Source organism: Esox lucius, chromosome 7 (assembly GCF_011004845.1).
Source record: "Esox lucius isolate fEsoLuc1 chromosome 7, fEsoLuc1.pri, whole genome shotgun sequence".
In the NCBI taxonomy this organism is placed as follows: domain Eukaryota; kingdom Metazoa; phylum Chordata; class Actinopteri; order Esociformes; family Esocidae; genus Esox; species Esox lucius.
Window position 1 is genome coordinate 9,133,744 of NC_047575.1, and position 23,944 is coordinate 9,157,687.

The following is a 23,944-nucleotide window of genomic DNA, read 5'->3' on the forward strand; positions in this document are numbered from 1 at the left end:
AAGCGGAAGTTCCTCACTACGCTGGTGCACAGAGTCTATTAGGTTTTATAGACTCTGGACACAGCCCACATGCATTTATTAATTATTACAACTTACAACCAAAAGAGGACTGGTCACCCCTCTGAGCCTGGTTCCTCTCTAGGTTTCTTCCTACATTTTGGCCACTTTTAGGGAGTTTTTCCTAGCCACTGTGCTTCAACACTATTGTTGCTGGCTCCTTGAGGTTTTAGGCTGGGTGTTTTGTAAAAGCACGTTGTGACAACTGCTGATGTAAAAAGGGCTTTATAAATAAAGGTGATTGATTGATACAGTAAAAAAAAATGTAAGAGGTGTAGTAGACTGAGAGACTGATGTTACGATGTACCTATTTCCCAGTATTGTACTTGTGTTAACTTACTCTGGATGAATTTGTGTTTATTATGTTTAATGACACTTTCTTTAATAACCAAAGTGATCTGTTCTTGAAATGTCTAGAAGTAGATTGGTCAACCATAACTATATTCCTTATTTTCTTTTTAACTTGTCTTTACAATGTAAATAATAAAAAGTAGATATACTGTAGTACTAAATGTTGTAGTAGATAAAATAGTCAATGCAGATAGATGTAGTAGTAGATAATGTTATACACCAGCTTTGCTGATGGCAAACTCACTTCTGAAGTGCTTCCTGTTCTTTTACTTCCCAGCCAACAAACTAACAACTGCAGAAGCGTAAAGCTGAGATAAAATGTAAAACTCCCAGCAGTAAAGTTGACTGCTGGGTTGTTTAAAAATAATCTTAAATCATCAGGTAGCTATAAAAAGTAAACGTATCTCATGCTCAATGTATATAATCCATTATGTCTACATTTCTAAAAGTTTATTAATTGTATAGCTTGTAATAATACATATTTAAAACCAAATCAGAGGATGTTCAGTATGTTACAGGCTTCAAAAACTACCAAACAGTCAGAGAATGGAGCACAATTGATCCCTATAGTATTACACCCTCATCTTCTGGATAAACCTGCTGATCTTGTGGAACAAAATGTAGTCTTCAAAGTTACTCTTTGCCAATTTTCTTTTTAATCAGAAAAGGGTGTTGTGTCTTTCCTGGAGCTGTAAACAAATTTGGGTCTGGGACTGTATGTGCAGCTACTCTCCTTAATATACATAAAAAATGATAGCATGGTTACAAGTCATAGTTTAACTCTACAGAACAGTATGACAATTAGCAAATACAAGATATAAAAATGGGTTTTAGGGGCGTTTAGAAAACATATTCTAATCGCCTTTGTTGGTGGTAGGTAATTTGGCATATAATTTGTCTTCCATGGAAACGTCTCATTTATCTTCTTCTCTGGAGATTCCTGAGGGACACGTAATGATCTTCCAGAGGCGGCTGAAGAACCTCTTAATGGGATTTTTTTTATTTTTAGCCTGTTCACCTCCAGCTCCATTCTCTACAATAATTATAAATTATAATGAATGACAATTCCAATAATTTTCAATGATGATGTGCAAATAAAAATGCATGTCTGTTTTATGATTCCTTCCACTGTCCTTCCTTATCATAGTTAATTTGTTAAAGTGTAATAGAAGTTTGTTACGTAATATAGTTAATTTGGACATGTGTAAAACCCAGCCTCCTAATTCTTCACCTCTTGCAGGAGGACCTCTAGGTTAATGTCATCATTGTAGTTCAGGTTGGAGACATCAAACAGAGGCAGTTTCTCAGATGTAGCATTCTCTGTAGAATCAATCTGCAAATAGACAAATGTCCTTTGCATAACTATCAAAACTTATGGCAGATAACTTGGCAATGTCCAAACTAATATACACAAAAACTGAAAGATTACTTCTTTGGTCATGGAAGATTACAGAAATATAGCCATCACTTCCTGGGTCAACAGGATCTCCTCAAGGTTGGACAGCTACTCATCTGGAACACGTGTGGCATTGATGTTCACTGCCACCAGATATTCCAAGTGCCTGTCCAGGTTTGAAATATCAGCTATCCTCTTCTTCAGAGCAGCAAACTGCCTGCATATGTTGGCAATGACGTTGGAGACATCGGAATAGTGGAGAAGGACATTTTCAAATTCCAGCTGCTCCGTCACGCAGATCCACAGCAAGCCACTTGGGATTTAGCCACGTTGCTGGCAGAAGCATGCTGATTTTTATAGCCGGCACCACAAGCTGCTTCAGGATCACTGGAAGGTTGGTCATTTGTCTTTATTTCCACCAGGGCATCAAGCACAGTAGCCTTGGACTCCAACAAAGAGTTGTCGAACCCAAGAAGGTCAAAGGTCCTCACTCCGTCTTCAAACTTACTGGGAAAAGTGTACACTGCCCACTGCTATACTGAAGGCAAATGGACTAGGAATGGACAGTGGCTGTCATCTGGTGCCGGGGGTCCAGGACGATGTAACCCAATGTGGAGAAAACAATCCTGTTATTTCTGTCTTGTCTTGGCCTGTTCATTGTAAAGCCCGCCACAATGGGACACACCACGTTTCTCAGTGTCTTGGCTGTTTGAAAAAAATTATATCATAGACATTCGTATGAATCTAAGCATCATCCATGGCACTTACAAAAGTTACCTTACCACCCAGACAGACACAGAAAATGTTAAGCTTTAACTTCTGGCTACACGTCTGTATAACCCAATGAAAGTGCTTCCCTGAAAGCTGCTTTTAAACAAACATCTTATATTTTCAGAAAGCAAAAATCTCAAATTAATATGTTAAGAATATCCCTATTAATCATATAATGTCTCCTCAAATATTATAGGCTACTGCTCAGCTTCAGAATATCATAGAGGGGAATCAATATCTCTCCATATGCATCGGGTCAAGTCTTTCGTGGGCATTTTAGAGCTTGTTAGACATCCCTTTTGCCCTTTTTTTAACAAAGGGAATCTGATATCCTCACTCAATTCGAATTTGAATCCTCACTCAAATACACCAAGCCCTTCCCAGGCAGGTAGGTATTTAATCAGTCCATCAGACAGTATTGGAGTATTTGGCTAAACTGACTCCTATGGACAGTATAATTGTGTCTGTCAAACAGGTAGGCCTTCCACCTATTTTTTGGAATAGGAAGATATATGGTCCAATTATTCATGTAATTCTATGATTACGCCCATAAAATGCTAGTGCATGCGTGCACATGTGGAAGATCCCTTACCAGGCACAAGGGAACTTTACTTTAACCTCTGCATCGGCGTTACAATGTTGCTATCACTTCGTTGACAGCTACCTGTAGTAGGAAACCAAATGTCTTTATAATAATATGCCGCCTGTTATCCAACATGGCACAATCCCATAATTGTTACAATTACAATATAAATACATAACATTTAATAACTATTACATAACATATTTAATGTATATTTTAATATTCCTGTACACCTGTAAAATAGAATGAGATCATTTGAGCTTTGGAAACAAGTGCTTTCATAAATGCATGGCTGGCCTCATTTCACTGGAGCAGTGTAAAATAAGCTTTATGTCAAGTTCATTTACTTATCGAATTTGATTGTCCAACTTCAGTTTCAGCATTTATTTAGTCTCTGCCTATAGTGGCCTCTTAGTTACCAGTAGTGGGAGTGAACTACGGGAGAAGAGCAAATGGGGTGAGGGCAGGAACTGCAGAAATGCTACGAGCTGGTGGCTGGGGTGCCTCCGATCAGGGGCCCTGGAGGATATCCGCAAATTGTCAAGCTGGTGGGAGGCAGCCTATTGTCAAGCTGGAGGGAGGCATCCTATTGTCAAGCTGGATGGAGGCAGCCTATTGTCAAGCTGGATGGAGGCAGCCTATTGTCAAGCTGGAGGGAGGCAGACTATTGTCAAAATGGAGGGAGGCACCCTATTATCAAAATGGAGGTAGGCGGCCTATTGTCAAAATTGAGGGAGGCAGCCTATTGTCAAAATTGAGGGAGGCAGCCTATTGTCAAAATGCCTCCTCTAATTCTAGTGCTACCCTAGGCGGCTGCCTAATCTTGCCTAATGGGAGGACCGGCCCTGCACGAAATGGTGGACATTGTCTTGACAGCTATCTTGTCAATACTGTGCTTTTCAGTGCCATCTTGTTCGCTCGTACACTCCCTGGAAAGACAGAAATAAATATGTGAAGTACATGTGAGGGATATGAAATCACTCGTTAAACCTTACTAGCAGAGAATGGTTACGGAATTGAGGTTCTGGGCCTTTCTATGCAATATCTTGAAACCAATCAATTCTATGAGATACAGGGAGCCTGTGCAGAGACCTAAGAATTGGTGTCATGTGTTTTGTTAGAAATCAAGCAGCACATCCTGCATGAGATGCACATTTCTCAGGGCTTTTTTAGTGACCTGAAAACAGGCCATTACAGTAGACCTACATACTGGAGATAAAAGCGTGGATATGTTTTTCAAGATCTTGCCTTGACATTAATTCTCTATTTCTAGCTATGTTTTACCTTTTTCTTTCTCATCCCATTGTTATAATGCTACTGTTGGTAAGTATAGTCCCATTACAAGTTAAATAATGCTGATAGCTAGCTACAATATGTTGTGAGATATATTCAGTTTGTGCTGTTGCAACTGATTTCATACATAGCATTTGAGTAGTTTCAAGTTTTTCAGAGTTAGAATAAATTAAATCTCACACAGTCAGTTCATTTTTTTTGCATTAATTATTACCCTTTATCTGTTGCAGATTAATGAATTCTTACACCAATTTAAGAAGAAAATCATCCAATAATGTTAATGCAGAAAAATGTGTTGGCAGAACAAGACTATACATGTATGTTTGTGTACATGGAAATTATATGTTTACTATAGTTTAATGAGGCAATACTTTTAATTTGACTAAAACGTGACTAAAACATACAGCACTTTGTTCACTAAAATGGCTCACTGTTTTCGTCATGACAAAGACAAAACTAAACCAAAAAAGGCTGCCAGAATAGACTCTGTGTAACACATGTCGTGGTGTAGCGTTGGAGGAACCAGGCGCAGGCAGAGATCACGTTCGTTGGTTTATTAAAACAACAAACAACAAACCGAACACGAACGGAAAACAATAACTACTCTACTGAATGAAAATAAAGTGCGCAACAATGCGACTTAACAACTAACATACAAACAGTAGCACAAACCACACTCACCAGCATATAGCCAGCAACAGCGACAGCAACAATGATCCACAATGTGGGGAGCAGAGGGGAAACATATATACACATACAAACAAGCTAGATTGGGACCTGGTGTGGAAGATGGGAAACATGTGACAGTCCGGGATGTGTTCGTGAGAATATGGGAACTTGTGGAAATATGGCACGGTGGCGCTGCTGCTCACCGCACCATGACACTCTGTGCACCAGTGTAGTGACGAACTTCCGCTTTTGTCTAGAAGTCGGTATTGCAGTTTCCGGTTTACTTACTAATACTCATCCGCATTAGTAAACACCTAAACTAACAACAAGATGAGTGATGCTGTTGTATGAAAAAAAGAAAATAAATATAATGTACGTGACTCATTGAAGTTTCAAGGTACAAGTGGGGCATCATTTTAATCAGGAGAATGTCCTCTTTTTAATAAAATATGGCTTGTGCCATTCAATGACTTCAAACGCTAGACTAGAAATAGTCCGAAAAGGCGATTTTTTTAAATACTTCCACGTAACGCAGGTTTAAGCGCAATTAATACCATATAGGACCAGATGTTTACTTCCTATGCCACTTGTTATTGTGAAATGAGGTGAAATGAGGTTACAGTAGTAAAATAAAAGAGGAAACCTGTTTTGGTGCTTTTTTAAACCTATGGAATTTTAGGCTTCATTCAGGTTAGATGGGGACCCGCTAGCGTTCCAGCTCAGCCAGCGTTATTTTGCCGTTTTTGAGGCTAGGGTGAATTTTTATGCGTTCTATTGTCCTGCCTAATACTACACTAAAAAGGAACACGTCGCTAACTAGCTTAGACGATAGCCGGCCGGCACACCACAGTAAACTACTTACCCTCGTAGTTGTGCAGATAATGCGATACGTAGAGTTTGAATCCCTTGTTCCGCTTGCTTGTTGGAGCAGGGGACCAGGCATCAACAATTCGATGGACATCACTAATGCTTATTTTAGGCAGGTCTTGGAGACATCTACTAAAACATTTTGGGCGACGCGGGTGATCGCCTTAAGTAAACCGGAAAATGATATGACAACATCTGGTTAAGGCGGAAGTTCGTCCCTACGCTTGTGCACAGAGCCTATGACCTGCCTGTAATATTGGGAGGGTCATGACCCCCGTCACCCACTAATTCTACACCCTTGCATGCAACCCTATACACTTGGCAATGTAAAATACACACACACAGTTTTGTGACCTGTGACCGCCTGTGACAAAACAATTTGTACTTGTTAATCACAATCTGCAGTGGTATGTTTTACAGTACGGAGATACCCATGAGGACTCTGATTGGCAGGCCATAGCTTCTTCTGAGGTTAACGTGTCACGCCTTCACCTTTTTACTGCTTTTAATTAACCACTCTGACTAGACTCTGGAACATGCAGCGTCAGTGTTTCAGATTGAAGACACACCAGTTTAATGAAAAATAGAGCTAATAAATAAGTGAGGTAAAAAAGAGGGACACTTGGGAAACCCTAGGGTGTCATTTTTAATTAGAAGGATGGGGGGGAACTTACCCCAGGGGAAGAAACATCTTACCCAGCTAGCTAGGCAAAATGCCACTTTTCTAAAAACGTATTTAATTAAATCAGACAAATCTTTCAACTGTTTATTTTCCCTTATATTGTGTTGCCCATAAGCATTGCCTTCTCCACATTGACATTTTCCCAGAAATTTTATATTTTGTGACAGCAATTAGATATTGCTGTCACAAAATATAACAGGGTTTCCCAGATGCATCTGGTGGGCAAGCATCTGGTGGACAAGCAGATTAATCAGTATTGCCTAGCTCCTGGCGCGACATATACAAATTCGACTGAATCTTCAATATTCATTTTTAAATGGCAAATGTAACATTATTTTAACTAATCGGTCAAAATGGAAAGTTGAAGTTTCATTCACCATTAAATGATTTACAACCATAGTTCCACAAAGTTCTTACCACTTCAAAAACTCAAATTGTCCTCCCCATGCTAAAACGGGCTTTTGGGAACTCAAATACGACCCTCACGTTCTACAAAGGGAGACTGGCATGTGTCTGCAGTCTGTGGACCCATTAGCCCTCTGCGTCATTTCCTTTTTTAGCCTGTGTAGGATTCGTTCTCGGACGGCCTGTACTGGATTGAGCCTGTCAAATAAACTGACCTGAAAAAACTACGTGCAGCTAAGACTGAAAACAGTGCTGAAATACGCATGTATATATTTTACAGGTTTCATCGTTTTAATTCATATCGTAAATAGCTACTGCTTTGCAACGTATACATACTAGAAGACTTGGGGCACCCAGACCAAAACACGCCACCGCAGCAAAACAGGCTATACTCAGGTAACGTCGATTTTAACGTTAACTAGCTAGCTACAAAGGGGGAAGCAGGGTAACCTTTCTAGCTGGTCAGCTATATTGCTGAAAACAACTCATATGATATTTAGAGGGTGGACAAGTCTAATATAGCTAACTAGCTAATTCAGTCCTGACAGGAATACTCGTGTGTGTCAAAGAAGACGCGAAGGTGGGATGTAAAGCTAACTAACGTAAGCTAGCGTACGTCAAAGGTTAGAGTAGTGCTAGATGATTCTTCTGTTTGTTTACAATATTAACGTTAGCTTGCTAGCTTGCGAGGGTATTTGCTAGGGAGACCGCTAAGTTGTTTGCAAGAGTATCTACTTGTGCGTCACGTTTCAGTTTCAGTTGCGGTTGGAAAGTGACAGGTGTTGTTGTTGTTTTCGGTTCTTGTTTAAACAGAGGTAAACAAAGTTAAACACAGTCACCAAGCAGATAGCTAACCTTAACGTTAGCTAGCTTGCAAGCTATCTGCTAAGTTACTAAACTAAGACGATGATATTAGCCATGGCATTGGTAGTAACGTACATTGTCGTTTGAACTGGTTAACAAAAACATGGTTACTTGTTCTAACTAGATAGTAGCGATCCGGCAACATGCTCTACTGTACCCTTTAAATTTACACAGCCTGAATCTATTTTAAGTGGATTTCAAATGTAGCAGTTAGCTAGTTACAGTTCAACAATCCAATTTTGCACCGTGTCACGATAGGCTAGGCAGTAACTAGTTAAATTGTGGCTTTGGTTTATGCTCCAGTTTAAGTCTGTTTACTGTACGCAGTTAGGCTAACGTTGTTAGGTAACGTGACATCAAGTTTGAACCTGGCTTTTTTTCAGCTTGTCTTGACTTGAGTCTTGAGTTACTCAAGTCTGCCTGAATCATGATTTAGCTAGCCTAGTTAACTGTCAGTTTGCCATCTTTATTACTTTCTGAAGATTTTGGTTTTAGTTAAGACAGTGGGGACATAACTGGCCAATTTGACTTGCTCTCTGTACACCCATTGCAACACTTTACCCCTGCTGTGCTGGCGTCCTCTGGGACATTTCAATGTTCAATCACGCCTTGCTTCTCAAAGTATTTCTCCATAAAATTACAAGCTATGCTTAAAATAGTTTTTTGTTGTTTTTTAGCCAGAAGTTAGTTGCTAAATATATTATTTTCTGGGAAGTCATATTGAATGTAAAACACTCCCTGCACATTTTCATCTTGCAAACACATGTATTATTCATTTCACGTTATGATTTATCTAGGTGTCGGGGCATTGTTGACACTGAGACCCTCCTGAACAGTCCAACAGTCTCCCAGGCCCCCCTCCCTCTACCCTACCCGTTCCCCACCCCTCCCCCTCACAACCTTCACATCCATCACTATGAATGAAGTCAACGTAGTCAGAGAAGGATGGCTCCACAAAAGAGGTGAGGATGCTAAATTCCTTATAATGAAATGTGAATGGGGAGGGGGAAACTGAATTAAAATAAATAGCAGGAATCAATATGAATGTTAAAAAACATTGGTTTATATTTTAATTTGTATACTTTAGTGCAGAGGCAGGCAACCGTTCTGACTCGAGGGCCACATTGAGATTAAAAGTGCTATAGAAATGTTTTCCCCTCATGAGTTTGCCTACCCAAAATTAAGCACTTGTGTTTAATATTTGGTTACATGTCCTTAGCGATGCACCGGTATATCATCCAGTAATCAGTATCTGATGAGTACAGTCAAAACATTTTATGATTGCTTTAAAATTTCCAGTTATTTCTAAAAGATTGTACTTCTTATATTTATTTTGCTTGAGTTGTGTTTTATTGTTATTTATTCTCTGTTGCATTTTTCTGATAATCTAACACATTATTTACCACATTTGAATATCCAGGCATTGTATAATGTGGAATTACAGATGTAGAATGTGTATTTATTTTATTATATTCTTTATAATTATTGTCAGTTTGATATTTTTTTTTGTCTTATTAAAATAATAAAGAGTTATTTTATGCTAGATTACACAGGGACAGAAATGAAAAAATTGGTATCGGCCAATTGTGGTTTCTGGTCTGTTATTATAAGCCTATTCATAGCACAACAATAACAGTAACTATATGCTATTTGGTTGGATGGCATGGTTGTAAAGAGGATTGTTTTATTCATCAATACAGACCCTTGCCTCCTGTTTGAGATACCAACCAGTTTGCTGTGAGTTTAGTTAACAGGCTGTGTATTTTGAATACATTCTTACAGGGATAATTTGTGCAATTATTTTGCTGTTTTACTAACAAAAGACATCTACCTTTTTGTATTTACTTGTAGTTGCCTCATACTCGCAGTGCTATCCCCCTCCCTAAACATGCTCATTTTCAGTATGGACTAGCTTATACTGTTCCAGTCCCGTTCAGTAAGGGAAGGGGAGGAGGAAAAATTTTGTCAATGAAGAAATTGTCATTGCAATCAATGGGACATTGCATGAGCGCTATGTCATGGACCAGCAAGCATTCCTCCTATGACCGGCAGTGGTCCGTGGACTGGGATTTGAGAAGCCAATGGCACAATCCTAATAATATCAGCCACCCATCCTAGTTTGTCAATCGTTATATTCCCTTGAGTTCTAAGCTTTGTGTGAAGATTTTCCACCGGGTCACATGGTATTTTTCACATGGGGTTTAGTGTGGTGTTCTTTTGTGTATAGTTTTTTGCAAATGTTTAAAAAGGACTTAGACCGGTTCATTACAGGAGCTAAATGCTCAGTATTAGTCTCTTCTCTGACAATAGGCTTGCTGTTATTTATTTGTGTCAATTTAGATCTTAATAAAAACCTTACTTGCATAGTAGTTTTATTATATAAAAAAAAAAAGTTAGTTCTTGATTGTCTTAACCAGGGCAACTTACAGTAGTTAGGGAATACATTTAGAGCATCCTATATGCCAGTGGCTACAATAAAAATGTGGACTGTTGGGGGTACTCGAGGGCCAGAGTATGTTAATATTTTAGTCAGTTTCAAAAGCCCAAATTAGTAAGCTCAGGCAGACATTAAGCCTAGTCTAGAACTAAAAATAAAAAGCTTAGTGGAGTTTTCTATTTAACTAGATTTTTTAGTCCTGGACTAGGTTTCATCTGTGTCTGCGAAACCAGCGCTTAGTGTTTTTGCCCAGTCATAAGTTTGGATGCAACTTCTCATTCAAGGGTAATTCTTTATTTGTAGTATTTTTGACATTGTAGAATATAGTGAAGACATCAAAACTTTGAAATAACATGAGGAACCCCAAAAATTGTTAAATGTATCAAAATACCCTATATAATAGCCTGTATTTAAATTCTTCAAAGTAGCCACCCTTGGCCTTAATGACAGCTTTGCACACTCTTGGCATTCTCCTAACCAGCTTCATGAATGCTTTTCTTCAATTTTGAAGGAGTTTCCACATACGCTGAGCCCTTGTTGACAGCTTTTCCTTCATTCTGCGGTCCAACTCGTCCCAAACCATCTCAATTGGGTTGAGGTTGGGGGATTGTGGAGGCCAGGTCATCTGCACCATCTCTCTCCTTGGTCAAATTGCCCTTACATAGCCTGGAGGTGTGTTTTGGGTCCATGTCCTGTTAAAAAGCAAATTATAATCCAGGGCAGAATGCCGTGGTAGCCAAGCTGGTTGAGTTGGCTTTGAATTCATAATAAATCACACACCGTGTCACCAGCAAAGCACCCTCACCTCCTTCACGATGGGAACCACATGTGGAGATCATCCGTTTGCCCACTTTCTTTTCACAAAGACATGGCTGAGGAACATAAAATCTCAATTTTGGACTCATCATCTCAGTGGACTGATTTCCACCTGTGTAATGACAGTTTCTCTTGTTTCATGTCCAGAGCAGCTGTCTTGTTATTGGTGTTTTTCAATACTGGTTTGTTTCACACAGTCTCTCTTGAACTAATTGCCAATTTCTGAGGCTGGTAACTCTAATGAATTTATCGTCTGCCGCAGAGGTAACTCTGAGTCTTCCTTTCCTGTGGTGGTCCTCGTGAGAGAGAGTTTTATCATTTGATGGATTCTACAACTGCACTTGAAAAACATTCAAACTTCTTGAAATGTTCCATATTGACTGTTCCTCATGTATGGACTGTCATTTTTTTTTACTTATTTGAGCTGGTCTTGTCATAATATGGACTACTAGTGTACAGACAATGGTGGTCTTCTGTAAACCAACAAGACCTTGTCGCAACACAACTCGACTGCCTCATGCGCATTAAGAAGGAAATACATTCTACATATTAACTTTTAACATGGCACCCTTATTAACTGAAATACATTCCAGACTATGTCATAAAACTGATTGACAGAATGCGAAGCTGTCATCAAGGCAAAGGATGGTTACTTTCTTATCTACAAAATGAAATGTATTCTGTTTTTATATGTTTGTCACTTTTTTTGTTGCTATATGATTCAATGTGCTATTTCATAGTTTTGATGTCTTCTCTATTATTCTGCAATGTGGAAAATGGTAAAAAAAAATTAAGTAATACCTTTGAATGAGTGGTTGTGTCCAAACGTTTGACTGGTACAGTTTGTGGGGGCATGAAAGCTTTTTTTGTTAAACAAATTGTAAAACCAACCAACAAAATTAATTAAAGTAATGAAATATAGTTGCGTTTTTGCTGGATTTCATGATGGTTTGGGTGCCTGTGAGCTCAGAGGTTAAAAACCAGAGTATGCATGTGGGGATTCTGGTTGAAGTGTCCTGGTTGAGCAAGCAGCATGATACCTCTCGACATTGACAATTTCGCAGTGCCCTTCTGTGAATAAATTCACAAATTGGATGTCATTAAATTGGGGAGAATTTTTTACAATAATAGTAGTAATATTAGTTTTGCAAATGGTATTTATAATGTTTAAATTGCTGTGAAATGAGCTTTCTTTAGTCAGCCGCATTGTTGACCAGAATTTCCATCCTTTGGGATTCTTTAAATATTGTTCTTGGTACATGAACTAATTTACTCACTGTTGATATATTACCAGTCAGACCAAAATAATTTTGCACCAAAGCAGGCAGGAATTTCAAGTGATAACCGTAAACTCTCATAAGGTCATTAGCATAATTTTCAAAATGTCACAAAATTATTCCATCCTTGTGTGGAAATGTGTAAACCATGTTAGATAGTTTTACCTGTGCTGAGCATAACCACGCTGTTATGTAGTAGAATGTACATTACTTTGCTTGCCATGCATGACAGTGTTCAGGTGGTGTTTACTCAGGCCCACATATCTCTCTGTACAGGTGAGTACATCAAGACTTGGCGGCCACGTTACTTCATCTTGAAAAGTGATGGCTCATTCATCGGCTACAAAGAGAAGCCAGAGTTGTCCGACCAGAGCTTGCCCCCACTCAACAACTTCTCAGTTGGAGGTAAGGGTCACCATATTAAAAACCAATCAAAAACACAGTATATTCTATAATAACTGCTGTAGTATTTCTTCAGATATTATTACAAGGACTTGTTTTTTATATTTATTTACTACTACTATTTTATAGAAACTTATATTTCAGGTAGAGGTAGTGGAGGACCAGGTTACTTATAGATACCACTAAAATCAAATGTTCACAACTTCATGGCTAACTTAGCATTCCATATTAACTACTAGTTGTGTGTTTATTCTTTGAGGCAAACCATCAGTGTTTGAGTTGAGGGAGCAAAATCCAAACCTTATTCAAATGAAAGACTTAATGATAGGTTGATTACATCAATCAAGTTTATAAGTGGCAGGTCAACATTTGAATCAGGATTAGGTAATACTGCCACTTAAGTTGTAATATGATATTAAGTCAATTATGAGTAACTATGTCATTTTTATTAGGTACTTGTTTTGTATATTTATTTTACACAAAATATTTTTATATATACTGGTTTTTGCTTTTGTGAAGGGCTTTGATCATTTTCGAGTGTGGTCTTTAAAGAAATTAGGACTCTAATATCACTTTAAAATTGACTTGAATTGATTTGACAAAGTTGAATGATTTCATTAAATAGTTGAGGTATGTATGAGAACAATTCAGTGCGTTATACGTTAATGTTTGATTTGCGGTAAATTAGTATGATTCGCGGTCTTGCTGATTTCTAAGTAAACTTAATTTTGGTTTGCTGCCAATTTAGCTAGTCTACAAGGTATGAATATACAGCTCTAAAAAAATGAAGAGACCACTGCACCTTTTTCTTTCCTTTCCAAAAAAGTTGAAAAGGAAAGATTTGAGTGAGGAACAGAAGCGTTCAATTTGCCGTGGTCTCTTAATTGTATCTCTTCTGATTCTCGTCAAAACCTTCCTTTTGGAACGAAAAAGGTGCAGTGGTCTCTTCATTTTTTAAGTAGCTGTGTATTTGATCTAGGTAGCCTTTGTGTGAAGCAGGAGTACATTGTTGTTTTCAACTAATAGAGTTAACAGAAGGCACTTAGTGATAGCTAGCTAGCTGGTTCATATTAATTTGGGAAATGTATTCGATTGCTAAGAAAGATAGAAAACCTTTTGGCTGGGACATAACCTTTACCTTTAGCGCAAACCACAGCAAAGAAATATTATCAATCATGTATTAGGCCTAGTTACTTTATCCAGTCGGCTGTATGATGCGTCTTATTTTTCTCCATAGGCTATTTGATGTTGCTAAAGAGAATGTGAGGAGTAAGTCATTAATGTGAACTAACAGTAATTCTATGTAATGTGCTTGTCATTACCCACTAGATAAATTAAGAAAATTCAAACTGCTGTCACTATGTGATTTCTGTCCTGTTGCTTTCAGAGGAATGTGCTGGGTAGTACCTATACATCAACATGTAGCCTGATGCACAGAGACATTGGAGGAAAGAGACACCGTAGTATAAGTTGCATCATGTTCTCCCATTCCCTTAATCTCTTGCGTTCCCTTTGTATTTTTAAGTAACAACTGTAATTAAACTAAAGAATAGCTGATTCCAAGAGTGGAAACCAACGTCCAAACTACCAAACTTTGCAAAGCAGAGCTCTTGTATCTGTGCCATGCTTTTAGTTTAAACTGTGGTCTGTTATTTCTGCTCCCCCCTTTTGTTGGCTGTCTGTCATTTTGCATCTTCATTTACCTAGTCCTTTAACACATTATTCCTGCCCCCCATCTGTTTTCCTCCTCAGAATAGAAAAATGGGATTGTATCCGTTGTGCTGGAGTGGAGAGCCAAAACACCATTATTTGTGTCACTGTCCAAATACTTATGTGCTGCACTTTGAAAGTTATATTACTTAGCTTTAGTTTAGCTGCAACCACTCTGGTACGCCAACCTAAAGGCCATTTATGACCCCATAATGTTTAAAATCAACACCATGTCCTAGCCAGTAGAAATTATGTTTGGTGCTATCGTATCTCATTAACGCAGGTGCCTCTGGCAGTGTTTGTTCTTTTGCCGGAGCCACCTCCGTACATTATATCCACCATAAATTAAATGAAGGCCTCCATGTTGCTTTGAGGGTCTTAATGCCCTATAAACAAAACCCCATAGATGAAAGCATTACATTCTTTACAAACTAATGTAATCTCCCACCCCCTGTGGTCCTTCCAGAGTGCCAGCTGATGAAGACAGAGCGACCCAAGCCCAACACGTTTGTTATCCGCTGCCTGCAGTGGACCACTGTCATTGAACGGACCTTCCACGTAGAAAGCAATGCAGAGAGGTGAGTCTGGGCCATATGGATGGAAAGATATAGGGCGGAAAGGTAGAGGGCACTTGTGAGTTGTGGTCCCTCTAATGGGTGTTTTTGTGTCTCCGTCAGAGAGGAGTGGATACGTGCCATCCAGGCGGTGGCCAATGGGCTGAAGGTGCGAGAGGAGGAGGAGCCTATGGACCTGTTTGGCTCTCCCAGTGACAGCAGCCTGGAGGAGATGGAGGTGGCCATGTCCAAGACCCGCTCCAAAGTGGTCAGTGTTTCTCTGTGTGCGAATGCAGGTTGTCTTGTTTGTATAATGTGATAAACATGCTCACACAGAATATTCTTCCTATAAATCTGTGTTTGACTGTATGTGATTCGTGTTGCGCCTCATCAACACTAGCTTATCAATGCCTGTTGTGAATGCATTCAGCTGGGCCTGAATACCGAAACAAAGATGGTTGAATTTTCTAGCTCTCTGTGTTGTCAGACGATGAGTGACTTTGACTACCTGAAACTGCTGGGAAAGGGCACGTTCGGCAAGGTGATCCTGGTCAAGGAGAAAGCCACGGGGATGCACTACGCCATGAAAATCCTGCGCAAGGAGGTCATCATTGCTAAGGTAGTGGCCTCACTTACAGCACCTTAAAGATGCAGTGGGACCTACTCTAACTTTGTTATTAGGAATGGACGACTTATTTGGCTGAATCCATATAGTCTAATGTCTTGTATTGGGGGTTGTGCAAATTATGTAATTAAGGTGTTCTTCATGTCTCCTAATCTTTGGAATATCTTACATGTTATGACAATGTCAATAAGCGTTATACCAGTCATAGATTTGAGCCATGGTATATTGGCCATGTACTACACCTGATCCTGGTGTGGTTGTTGAAACCTGATCATGGTGTGGTTGTTGAAACCTGATCCTGGTGGGGTTGTTGAAACCTGATCCTGGTGGGGTTGTTGAAGCCTGATCCTGGTGGGGTTGTTTGAAGCCTGATCCTGGTGGGGTTGTTTGAAGCCTGATCCTGGTGGGGTTGTTTGAAGCCTGATCCTGGTGGGGTTGTTTGAAGCCTGATCCTGGTGGGGTTGTTTGAAGCCCGATCCCTGGTGGGGGTGTGTGAAGCCCGATCCCTGGTGGATGTGTGTGAATGCCCGATCCCTGGTGGATGTGTGTGAAGCCCGATCCCTGGTGGATGTGTGTGAAGCCCGATCCCTGGTGGATGTGTGTGAAGCCCGATCCCTGGTGGGGGTGTGTGAAGCCCGATCCCTGGTGGGGGTGTGTGAAGCCCGATCCCTGGTGGGGGTGTGTGAAGCCCGATCCCTGGTGGATGTGTGTGAAGCCCGATCCCTGGTGGATGTGTGTGAAGCCCGATCCCTGGTGGGGGTGTGTGAAGCCCGATCCCTGGTGGGGGTGTGTGAAGCCCGATCCCTGGTGGGGGTGTGTGAAGCCCGATCCCTGGTGGGGGTGTGTGAAGCCCGATCCCTGGTGGGGGTGTGTGAAGCCCGATCCCTGGTGGGGGTGTGTGAAGCCCGATCCCTGGTGGGGGTGTGTGAAGCCCGATCCCTGGTGGGGGTGTGTGAAGCCCGATCCCTGGTGGGGGTGTGTGAAGCCCGATCCCTGGTGGGGGTGTGTGAAGCCCGATCCCTGGTGGGGGGGTGTGAAGCCCGATCCCTGGTGGGGGGGTGTGAAGCCTGATCCTCTGTTTGATTGCATGTCCAGGATGAGGTGGCCCACACGGTGACAGAGAGCAGAGTTCTGCAGAACACCCGGCATCCTTTCCTCACAGTGAGTTTGTGCTTCTTTTCCCCTAATAACTAATAACATGGGCGGCCCAGAACCCATACCTCCATCTACTGAATCTTGACATGTGGGAAGGATATTGATTAGTGGTCTCCTTTCTCTCTCACAGACACTGAAATATGCTTTCCAGACCCATGACCGGTTATGTTTTGTGATGGAATATGCCAACGGTGGAGAGGTAGGTCTTATTTTCTACACCTCACATTATTTCCACATTAAATGCTAAACAATTCAACACATCAGTATTTTAAGTCACTTATAGCAAATCTGTGCACCCAGGACCAGAATTAAAAACACTGATCATATGAATGGTGACATTACCTTCTCATTCAGTGGCAAATTGTGCTGTTCTTTGATGTTTGGCTGGTTTTCTGTATTGTAACAGTCTAAGTTGTTTCTGCAAAAGGTGTCTTCTTTTTAAATGACCTACAGATGGGGAACAAATATATGTAAAAATCAGCCTAATGTCTCAGTAAGTTGATGGGCCAGCATGACACCAGAACAACTTCAGTGCTCCTTGGCATGCATTCTATGAGGCTCAGAAACAGTAACGGAGGGTGGAAGTCCATTCTTCCAAAAGATTCTCATCTGGTGTTTTTGTGATGGTGGTGGGGAGCCATGTCTAGCACGTTGGTCCAAACGCTTCCATAGATGTTCATTTGGGTCCAGATCTGGTGACTGCAAAGGCCATAGCATATAATTCACATAGTTTTCATGCTCATGAAACCATTGAGGGACCCCTTGTGCCCTGTGGATGGGGGCCTTGTCGTTCTGGAAGAGAGGCTATAATGAACCCTCTTTCAAAGTCACTTCAAACCCTTCATCTTGCCATCTTGATCCAGAATTCAGGTCAACTGGCCTACTCAGTATTTATATACATGCCACAGAGCATGATAGGATGTTAATTGCTTAATTGTATCATACAGGACACCTAAATTGAGCCATCTACATTTATGTTCCTCAACTCATTCAGTTATATACCCATTTGTATATATTAATGGTTTCAGTGTTGTTTCAAGTTTTAATGACATTAGTGTAAAATGTAAGAGAAAATGATTTCCATTTAGTAGGCTGTGTCTGAAACTAGGAATATGAGAGTCTTATTAATAATTTCCCCCTTATTCACACTTTGCTCTCTTTCCCTCCAGCTCTTCTTTCATCTGTCTCGGGATCGTGTGTTTACAGAAGATCGGGCTCGTTTTTATGGCGCTGAGATCGTATCTGCGTTGGAGTACCTCCACTCTCGTGATGTGGTTTATAGGGACTTAAAGGTTTGTGTGATCTTTAGCGTTCAGTATATGGCACATAACTCTGCAATGCAGAGCAAGCACTTGATTTCCTTCTGTCTCTCAATGAAATTAAATACTGTTTATTAGATGCTGAACGCTTTTTGAGTCTTCCACTGCATTTTCTTCAGCTTTCCCCATTCCTTTTGAGCCATTTTGCTAGATATGAACTGCCTTGTGAACAACACAATAAATTCTTGGGAATTTGTATTGTACTAATATTTATTTCTAATGTTATATAGTGTTTTCCTGAGCAAAGAAAGCATACTTATGTACGCAAAATACGTACTCAAACGTTTGATTTAATATATCTTTAGTGTTTGTAGTCTGTCAATATTGATAGTATACAGTTATGTTGCCAAGTTACCCTAGAGTGTATTTAAAAAAATAATTTGGACATATGATTATGTAGTTTTCCTTTCATTACTGACAGTAATGTAACCCTAATATAACAAATGACACTGAAATATAGGGATGCACCAATCCGATACTGGCATCGTAAATTTGTGCATTACTGGCTGAAAATACAGGATTGGGTGTCGGCAACAAGGAGTCTATGTAATGAGCTGATGGTCCTGTCTGCCTGGCAGACTGGAAACCTGCATTTCTCCCCCCCCCCCCCAGATTTTTTGTTGATATAATATTAATGAAGATATCTCTTTGGATACCGCTGTCGTCATTATAATCTTAAAATATACTTAAAAGAAACACCGCTTTTGTTTTGTATATGCTGTTTAAGGTTAATGATAAATGAGCTCAAGAAAAAAACAAGATTTATTTCCTGTTTTTAATAATAGTATTCTCTAAGACAAACGAAATATCTGAATAGTGCAAATAAAATAGCACTGGTGTGCTGCATTATAACTACATCCCAAATTAAATATCCTTTCTTATTTTGAATACATTTATAGCAAACGATTGTTATATTCATTACTGAATTATAAGAATTAAAACAAACTCAATCTTATCTCCCAGCTCTAATTTAGTATATGCTTAGTTAACACAATAACAATAATATTTGCAGTCTAGAATTACTTAACACTTGCCATTGGTAGTTACAAAGCTTTTAAAGCAAGTGTTTCAAGAGGTGACAGTCGAGAAGTTTAGGCTAACTAGCTAACCCCAGCTATCTTATGCCAGCTAGTTCGTTGACGCTAGCTAACGCCATGCTAATTCGGAATGTACTACTTTTAACTGTGCAATTTCTAATCTCGATATCCATTCAGATTCATAGCTAAATGGCACGCCTACCTGTTTATTGCTGTACAGCCTTTTAATTCTAACTTAAATTGATTAGCCAGAGAGTGTTTCTCCTAAAACGTTAGTCGTGTCTTGATATTCTTTTTTTCAGAGTAGAGACTTCCTTCCTGATCTCCCATGTAGACCAGGTTTGTGCAGTCTCTTTTGGATAGTTTATTAATGCTGCTCAACATCAGCTGTGGCGAGAGAGGCTTGTAGATTCCTTGATGTTACCCTGGAGTTCTTAGAGGTTTCTTTAAGTGTCTTTAGGTCAGCTCTGAATTTGGTGGGATGAACTGTCCTATGTAGATTGCCAGTGATCTGGACTTTTCTCCATTTGTAGATCTGTCGGACAGTGGGATGATGTACTTTGAAGTATTTGGAAATGGCTTTGTAACCCCTCCCTGATTCTAATTTTAGCCATTTTATGTAATAGTGAAGGTAGGAGATACTAACATTTGCATTTCTGTTTATTTTAATTGCATAAATGGTTTCAATGTTATTAAAAACAAATTATTGGATTATCTTTTTTAATTAATTAGGTTGGAAGCAATATCAAAAATCCATTTATCCAAGTATGTAGGGAAAAAAAAGTTTCCAGTAGGTGTACATAATTTTGACAACATGACAACATATTTTGTGTTTAGTATTAATACTTCTTTCTTCTGTTTAGTGTACCTCTATATTTACTGTTTAGGACATTTTTATGGTTTCATAAATCTTTAGTGTTTAGTATTTAGTAGAATCGCATGTGGCATCTCTCCTCAGCTGGAGAATCTCATGCTGGACAATGACGGACATATCAAAATCACTGACTTCGGGCTGTGTAAGGAGGGCATTACGGACGGAGCCACGATGAAGACTTTCTGCGGGACCCCGGAGTACCTGGCCCCAGAGGTGAGGGCCCGGTTCTGGGCACAACATAAAACAAGCCATGTACAAGAGTTGCCATGTACAAGAGACCATAAGGTGTAAGCTGCCCCCCCCCCTTCCTTCTATCAGTACAAATATGAAAGGAATGAAAACATTAGTATTGGGGTACCAGTACACTAAATAGCTTTCACCTATCGCCTGATTTTGTAATGGCATAAATGCAAGACATGAGATGAGAAGGCAGGACTGCTGATCTCGCTGTGGTGGTCTTCAGTTACCTCCCATACAATGACTAGTCATCGTGCCTCCCTCTGTTTCTGCCTGTCCAGGTGCTGGAGGACAACGACTACGGCCGGGCAGTGGACTGGTGGGGTCTGGGCGTGGTCATGTATGAGATGATGTGTGGCCGGTTGCCCTTCTACAACCAGGACCACGAGCGGCTGTTCGAGCTCATCCTCATGGAGGAGATCCGCTTCCCCCGAAACCTGGCCCCCGAGGGCAAGGCGCTGCTCGCCGGTCTGCTCAAAAAGGACCCCAAACAGAGGTACGCGGAAGGCGGGTTGGGACAGAAGGTTCGACTGACCTGATGTTGGGGACAGTTTCTGCTACGTGTCTCCTTCAGACAGGTGTCTATGTGCTTGAAAGCCTGCCTGCGCCCGACTTATTATGGTGGAATGCTCTGGTAAATAGCCAGCTGGGGGTTCTGATATTCTGCTGTTCGATGACAGGTTAGGGGGAGGACCGGATGACGCAAAAGACGTGATGTCCCACAAGTTCTTCAGCTCCATCAACTGGCAGGACGTTGTCGATAGGAAGGTGAGCTACTTGTCACTGGCTGCATCGTGTTACTGACTGTCAGGCAGTCAGTAAACAGTGGAATTCCAGATAACTTTTTTTGCATAGCGATCCCTTTGCTGTGCACAGATGTCACATGCATCAACCAGCGGTTGGGTGCCATACCTTCAACTGTGCTGTCGGCCAATAGATGCCTATACCTTGAAGTGGTTTGCTGTTATGCAACATATCTATCCAGGCGTCTAGAGATCTGGCATGATGGCTGGCCTCTGGATCTTAGCAGGGTGGGTCCTGATCCCACATGGAAAACCACATGCTGCTGGAAGTGGTGTTGGAGGGCCAGCAGGGGGCACTATAGATCCAATGGAACTAATCCTTGGAGTAGAGTTGTTATCCTGTTGTCGTGGCTACATTTACCTGGCCATCGTTATCATTGCCACCAAATAATCACCAACTTCTAATTGGCTCAATATTCCCTTCTCCTCCCCCCTAAAATCAAGTGTGGAGTACTACAGGTACTAAATGTTTGGGTCAGTAATGGGTAAAAACAACAGATTAATAACAGCTAAAATTTCACACATCAGATAGTCAATACTCCCGAACACTCAATATGATTAAGGAATGATGTAACGTGTGGTAGAAAAAGGGTTGGGTCGTTACGGTGAAGGCCATGCGTTCCTCTTCCGGATCGTTAGGACAATCACTGCTCTCTCCCCCCTCAGCTGACCCCGCCCTTCAAGCCCCAGGTGACATCAGAGACGGACACCCGCTACTTCGACGACGAGTTCACGGCACAGACCATCACGGTCACGCCTCCGGACAAGTGTGAGTTTGTGGGCGTTTGTGCCCCTGTGACCGTGACAACACGCCACGGGGAACCTTTCAGTCGCTGAGGTGATTTTAACTTGCTGTTTCTTTCCCATGTTCCAGATGATAACCTGGACTGCGAGGACCCCAACCAGCCAGCACACTTCCCTCAATTCTCTTACTCCGCCAGCATTCGAGAATGACACCATCTCCACCACACAGAGGGGCGCACACACTGCTTCAACACACACACACACGCGCACACACACACACACGCGCGCGCACAGAAAACGCACTCACAAGAAGTAACAGACTGCAGTCTTGAGACGCCACGAAAGCTGACGGTTCTCCGCTCACAGCGGGGATCTCTAAAGTGCCTAGGCTCGCAGCCATCTCGTCTACCCAAACCCCACCTACACTACGGTCACGCACAAACGCCGTCCCGTGAACTGCACAGGATCTCAGTACCTCAGGTGGTGGACGTCATCCACAGCTGCCACGCACAGGGAATACTTTACCCTGCAGGTGGCGCTATAGCACGCTACCTCTCCTCGGAGCAGGGCCCTGACGAAAATCGGACACAACAATCTCTTATAGTGTTTTGTTCATGTTCTCTCTCTGTCATCGTCTTTTGTTTCCCCCTACCTCTTATCCTTCTTAAACTAACCCCATCATGCGCACTGCTTGATAAAAAAAAAAAGAAAAGAAAAAAGAACTCAAATGAAAAGGTGATGTTTCATCTTGCTCTTGCAGTGATTGTTACAGTTCATAAGGCTTTATTCAAGTGCCCTTGTCTGGAACTAATTGCTTCTAAACTAAGCCCTTGGCTTCTATCGGGAGGATGGGCCGTCGACAAATGTGTGTTTTATTTTTCTTCTGGAACTTTCTGTTACCATTGGTGTTGAAGTAGTCCTGGTCGATTACGGGGTGGGCGGGAGGAATATCAGAGTGAAGATGATGATGGTGGTGGTGGTGGTAACAGTTCTATCTGTTTTCCTCTCAATGTGTTTTTGACTGTGTGTGTTTTGAGAAAAGGTGGGGAGAACCAAAGTGTGTGTGTCTGTGTGTGTGTGTGTGTGTCACACCTGAGGTTGTCAGTGTTGGTTGACCTAACCTGTAAGCTTGGCTAACGTAAATCGGATGAATTTGCGACGTCACACTACAAGGGTGTTTCCAACAAAACTCCAGAACCACAAACTCCGGAATGCGATCCGTGATGCTGGAAAGACAACTACTTTAACTGTAATCCATTGTAATGAACTAGTATTATGGTCTTGTTTCCGACTGCGATTGTTGTGAATGGAACATTTAAGTGCTACAGAGAAATGAATGGGATTTGGTACAAGTTGTATAGGAACAATTTTTAAAACCCTAATTTTGATCAAGGATTGGTGTCAACATCTCTGGTCTGCAATTGAGACACAACAGGGATTTGCCATGGTTGATTTTTAGGCTCTTAGCAACTCAAGCGGACCTCCTTTTACCCAAATGGAAAGCTGTGTGTTTTATTGTTGACGTTTCGCAAGAGGATTTGTTTCCTTTTAGTAGTCATAAACATCTGCTGTACTATCACAAATGGCCACGCGGGCTGATGATGGCCGGATCAGCGGCAGCGCTCCCCTCTGTTGGCAACACTCGGTGTGTGCCGAATGTAGTCATGCCTGCTCCTCTTTGCCTGGTGTCCATCGCTGGTTGTGACTAGGAGATCCAGCGGCGGCGCTCCCCTCTGTTGGCAACACTGGGTGTGTGCCGAATGTAGTCATGCCTGGTGTCGATCGCTGGTTGTGACTAGGAGATCCAGGTGGTTGGTAAATCCTCCGTTAGTTGTCTGAGCCTTTTCTCCATTGTGTGCTATTTTGAAATCATTTCGGAGAGGAGCTGTTATTTTATTGTATTTTTTGTGTCTGGTTGTATGTTCTATGTCACTGTTTCCCTGCCTTTTGACATTACTACTCTCATTTAAGAAAATTCATAAATGTTAATGAAAGAAAGATGTGCGTTTTCCATTA

General features: G+C 41.0%; 1 protein-coding gene and 1 long non-coding RNA gene across 6 annotated transcripts; one reads left to right on the top strand and one right to left on the bottom strand.

Moving 5' to 3' along the window:
• Positions 1–1,056: 1,056 nt before the first annotated feature.
• LOC105024915 lies at positions 1,057–7,156 on the bottom strand. Of its 3 annotated transcripts, XR_002196984.2 has the most exons (5): positions 5,983–6,016; positions 3,578–4,087; positions 3,168–3,239; positions 1,838–2,509; positions 1,057–1,741 (listed from the first exon to the last, which is right to left on the bottom strand). It is a non-coding gene; the product is annotated as an uncharacterized LOC105024915 (long non-coding RNA). The 3 variants fall into 3 exon arrangements; XR_002196983.2 differs by having other exon boundaries at positions 1,057–2,509; XR_829096.3 differs by lacking the exons at positions 3,578–4,087; positions 5,983–6,016 and adding an exon at positions 7,087–7,156 and having other exon boundaries at positions 1,057–2,509.
• A 69-nt stretch (positions 7,157–7,225) lies between these two features.
• LOC105024916 (RAC-beta serine/threonine-protein kinase) lies at positions 7,226–23,926 on the top strand. Of its 3 annotated transcripts, none has more exons than XM_010895214.4 (14): positions 7,226–7,470; positions 8,736–8,900; positions 12,745–12,873; positions 15,047–15,158; positions 15,258–15,402; positions 15,622–15,753; positions 16,855–16,920; positions 17,045–17,113; positions 18,084–18,206; positions 20,229–20,357; positions 20,663–20,877; positions 21,062–21,149; positions 21,851–21,953; positions 22,059–23,926. In XM_010895214.4, the coding sequence occupies exons 2-14, from the start codon at positions 8,855–8,857 to the stop codon at positions 22,136–22,138; spliced, it is 1,437 nt and encodes a 478-aa protein (XP_010893516.1). In that variant the 5' UTR covers positions 7,226–7,470; positions 8,736–8,854; the 3' UTR covers positions 22,139–23,926. The 3 variants fall into 3 exon arrangements, with proteins under 3 accessions (XP_010893516.1, XP_010893517.1, XP_034148993.1); XM_010895215.5 differs by lacking the exon at positions 7,226–7,470 and adding an exon at positions 7,573–7,676; XM_034293102.1 differs by lacking the exons at positions 7,226–7,470; positions 8,736–8,900; positions 12,745–12,873 and adding an exon at positions 14,070–14,139.
• Positions 23,927–23,944: the final 18 nt, after the last annotated feature.

Bases quoted from the DNA above. Each gene is read 5' to 3' on its own strand.
- LOC105024916 (XM_010895214.4), top strand. From the start codon at position 8,855: ATGAATGAAGTCAACGTAGTCAGAGAAGGATGGCTCCACAAAAGAG. The intron at 8,901-12,744 runs GTGAGGATGCTA...CTCTCTGTACAG, and splicing joins AGGATGGCTCCACAAAAGAG to GTGAGTACATCAAGACTTGG. The intron at 20,878-21,061 runs GTACGCGGAAGG...GTTCGATGACAG, and splicing joins AAAAAGGACCCCAAACAGAG to GTTAGGGGGAGGACCGGATG.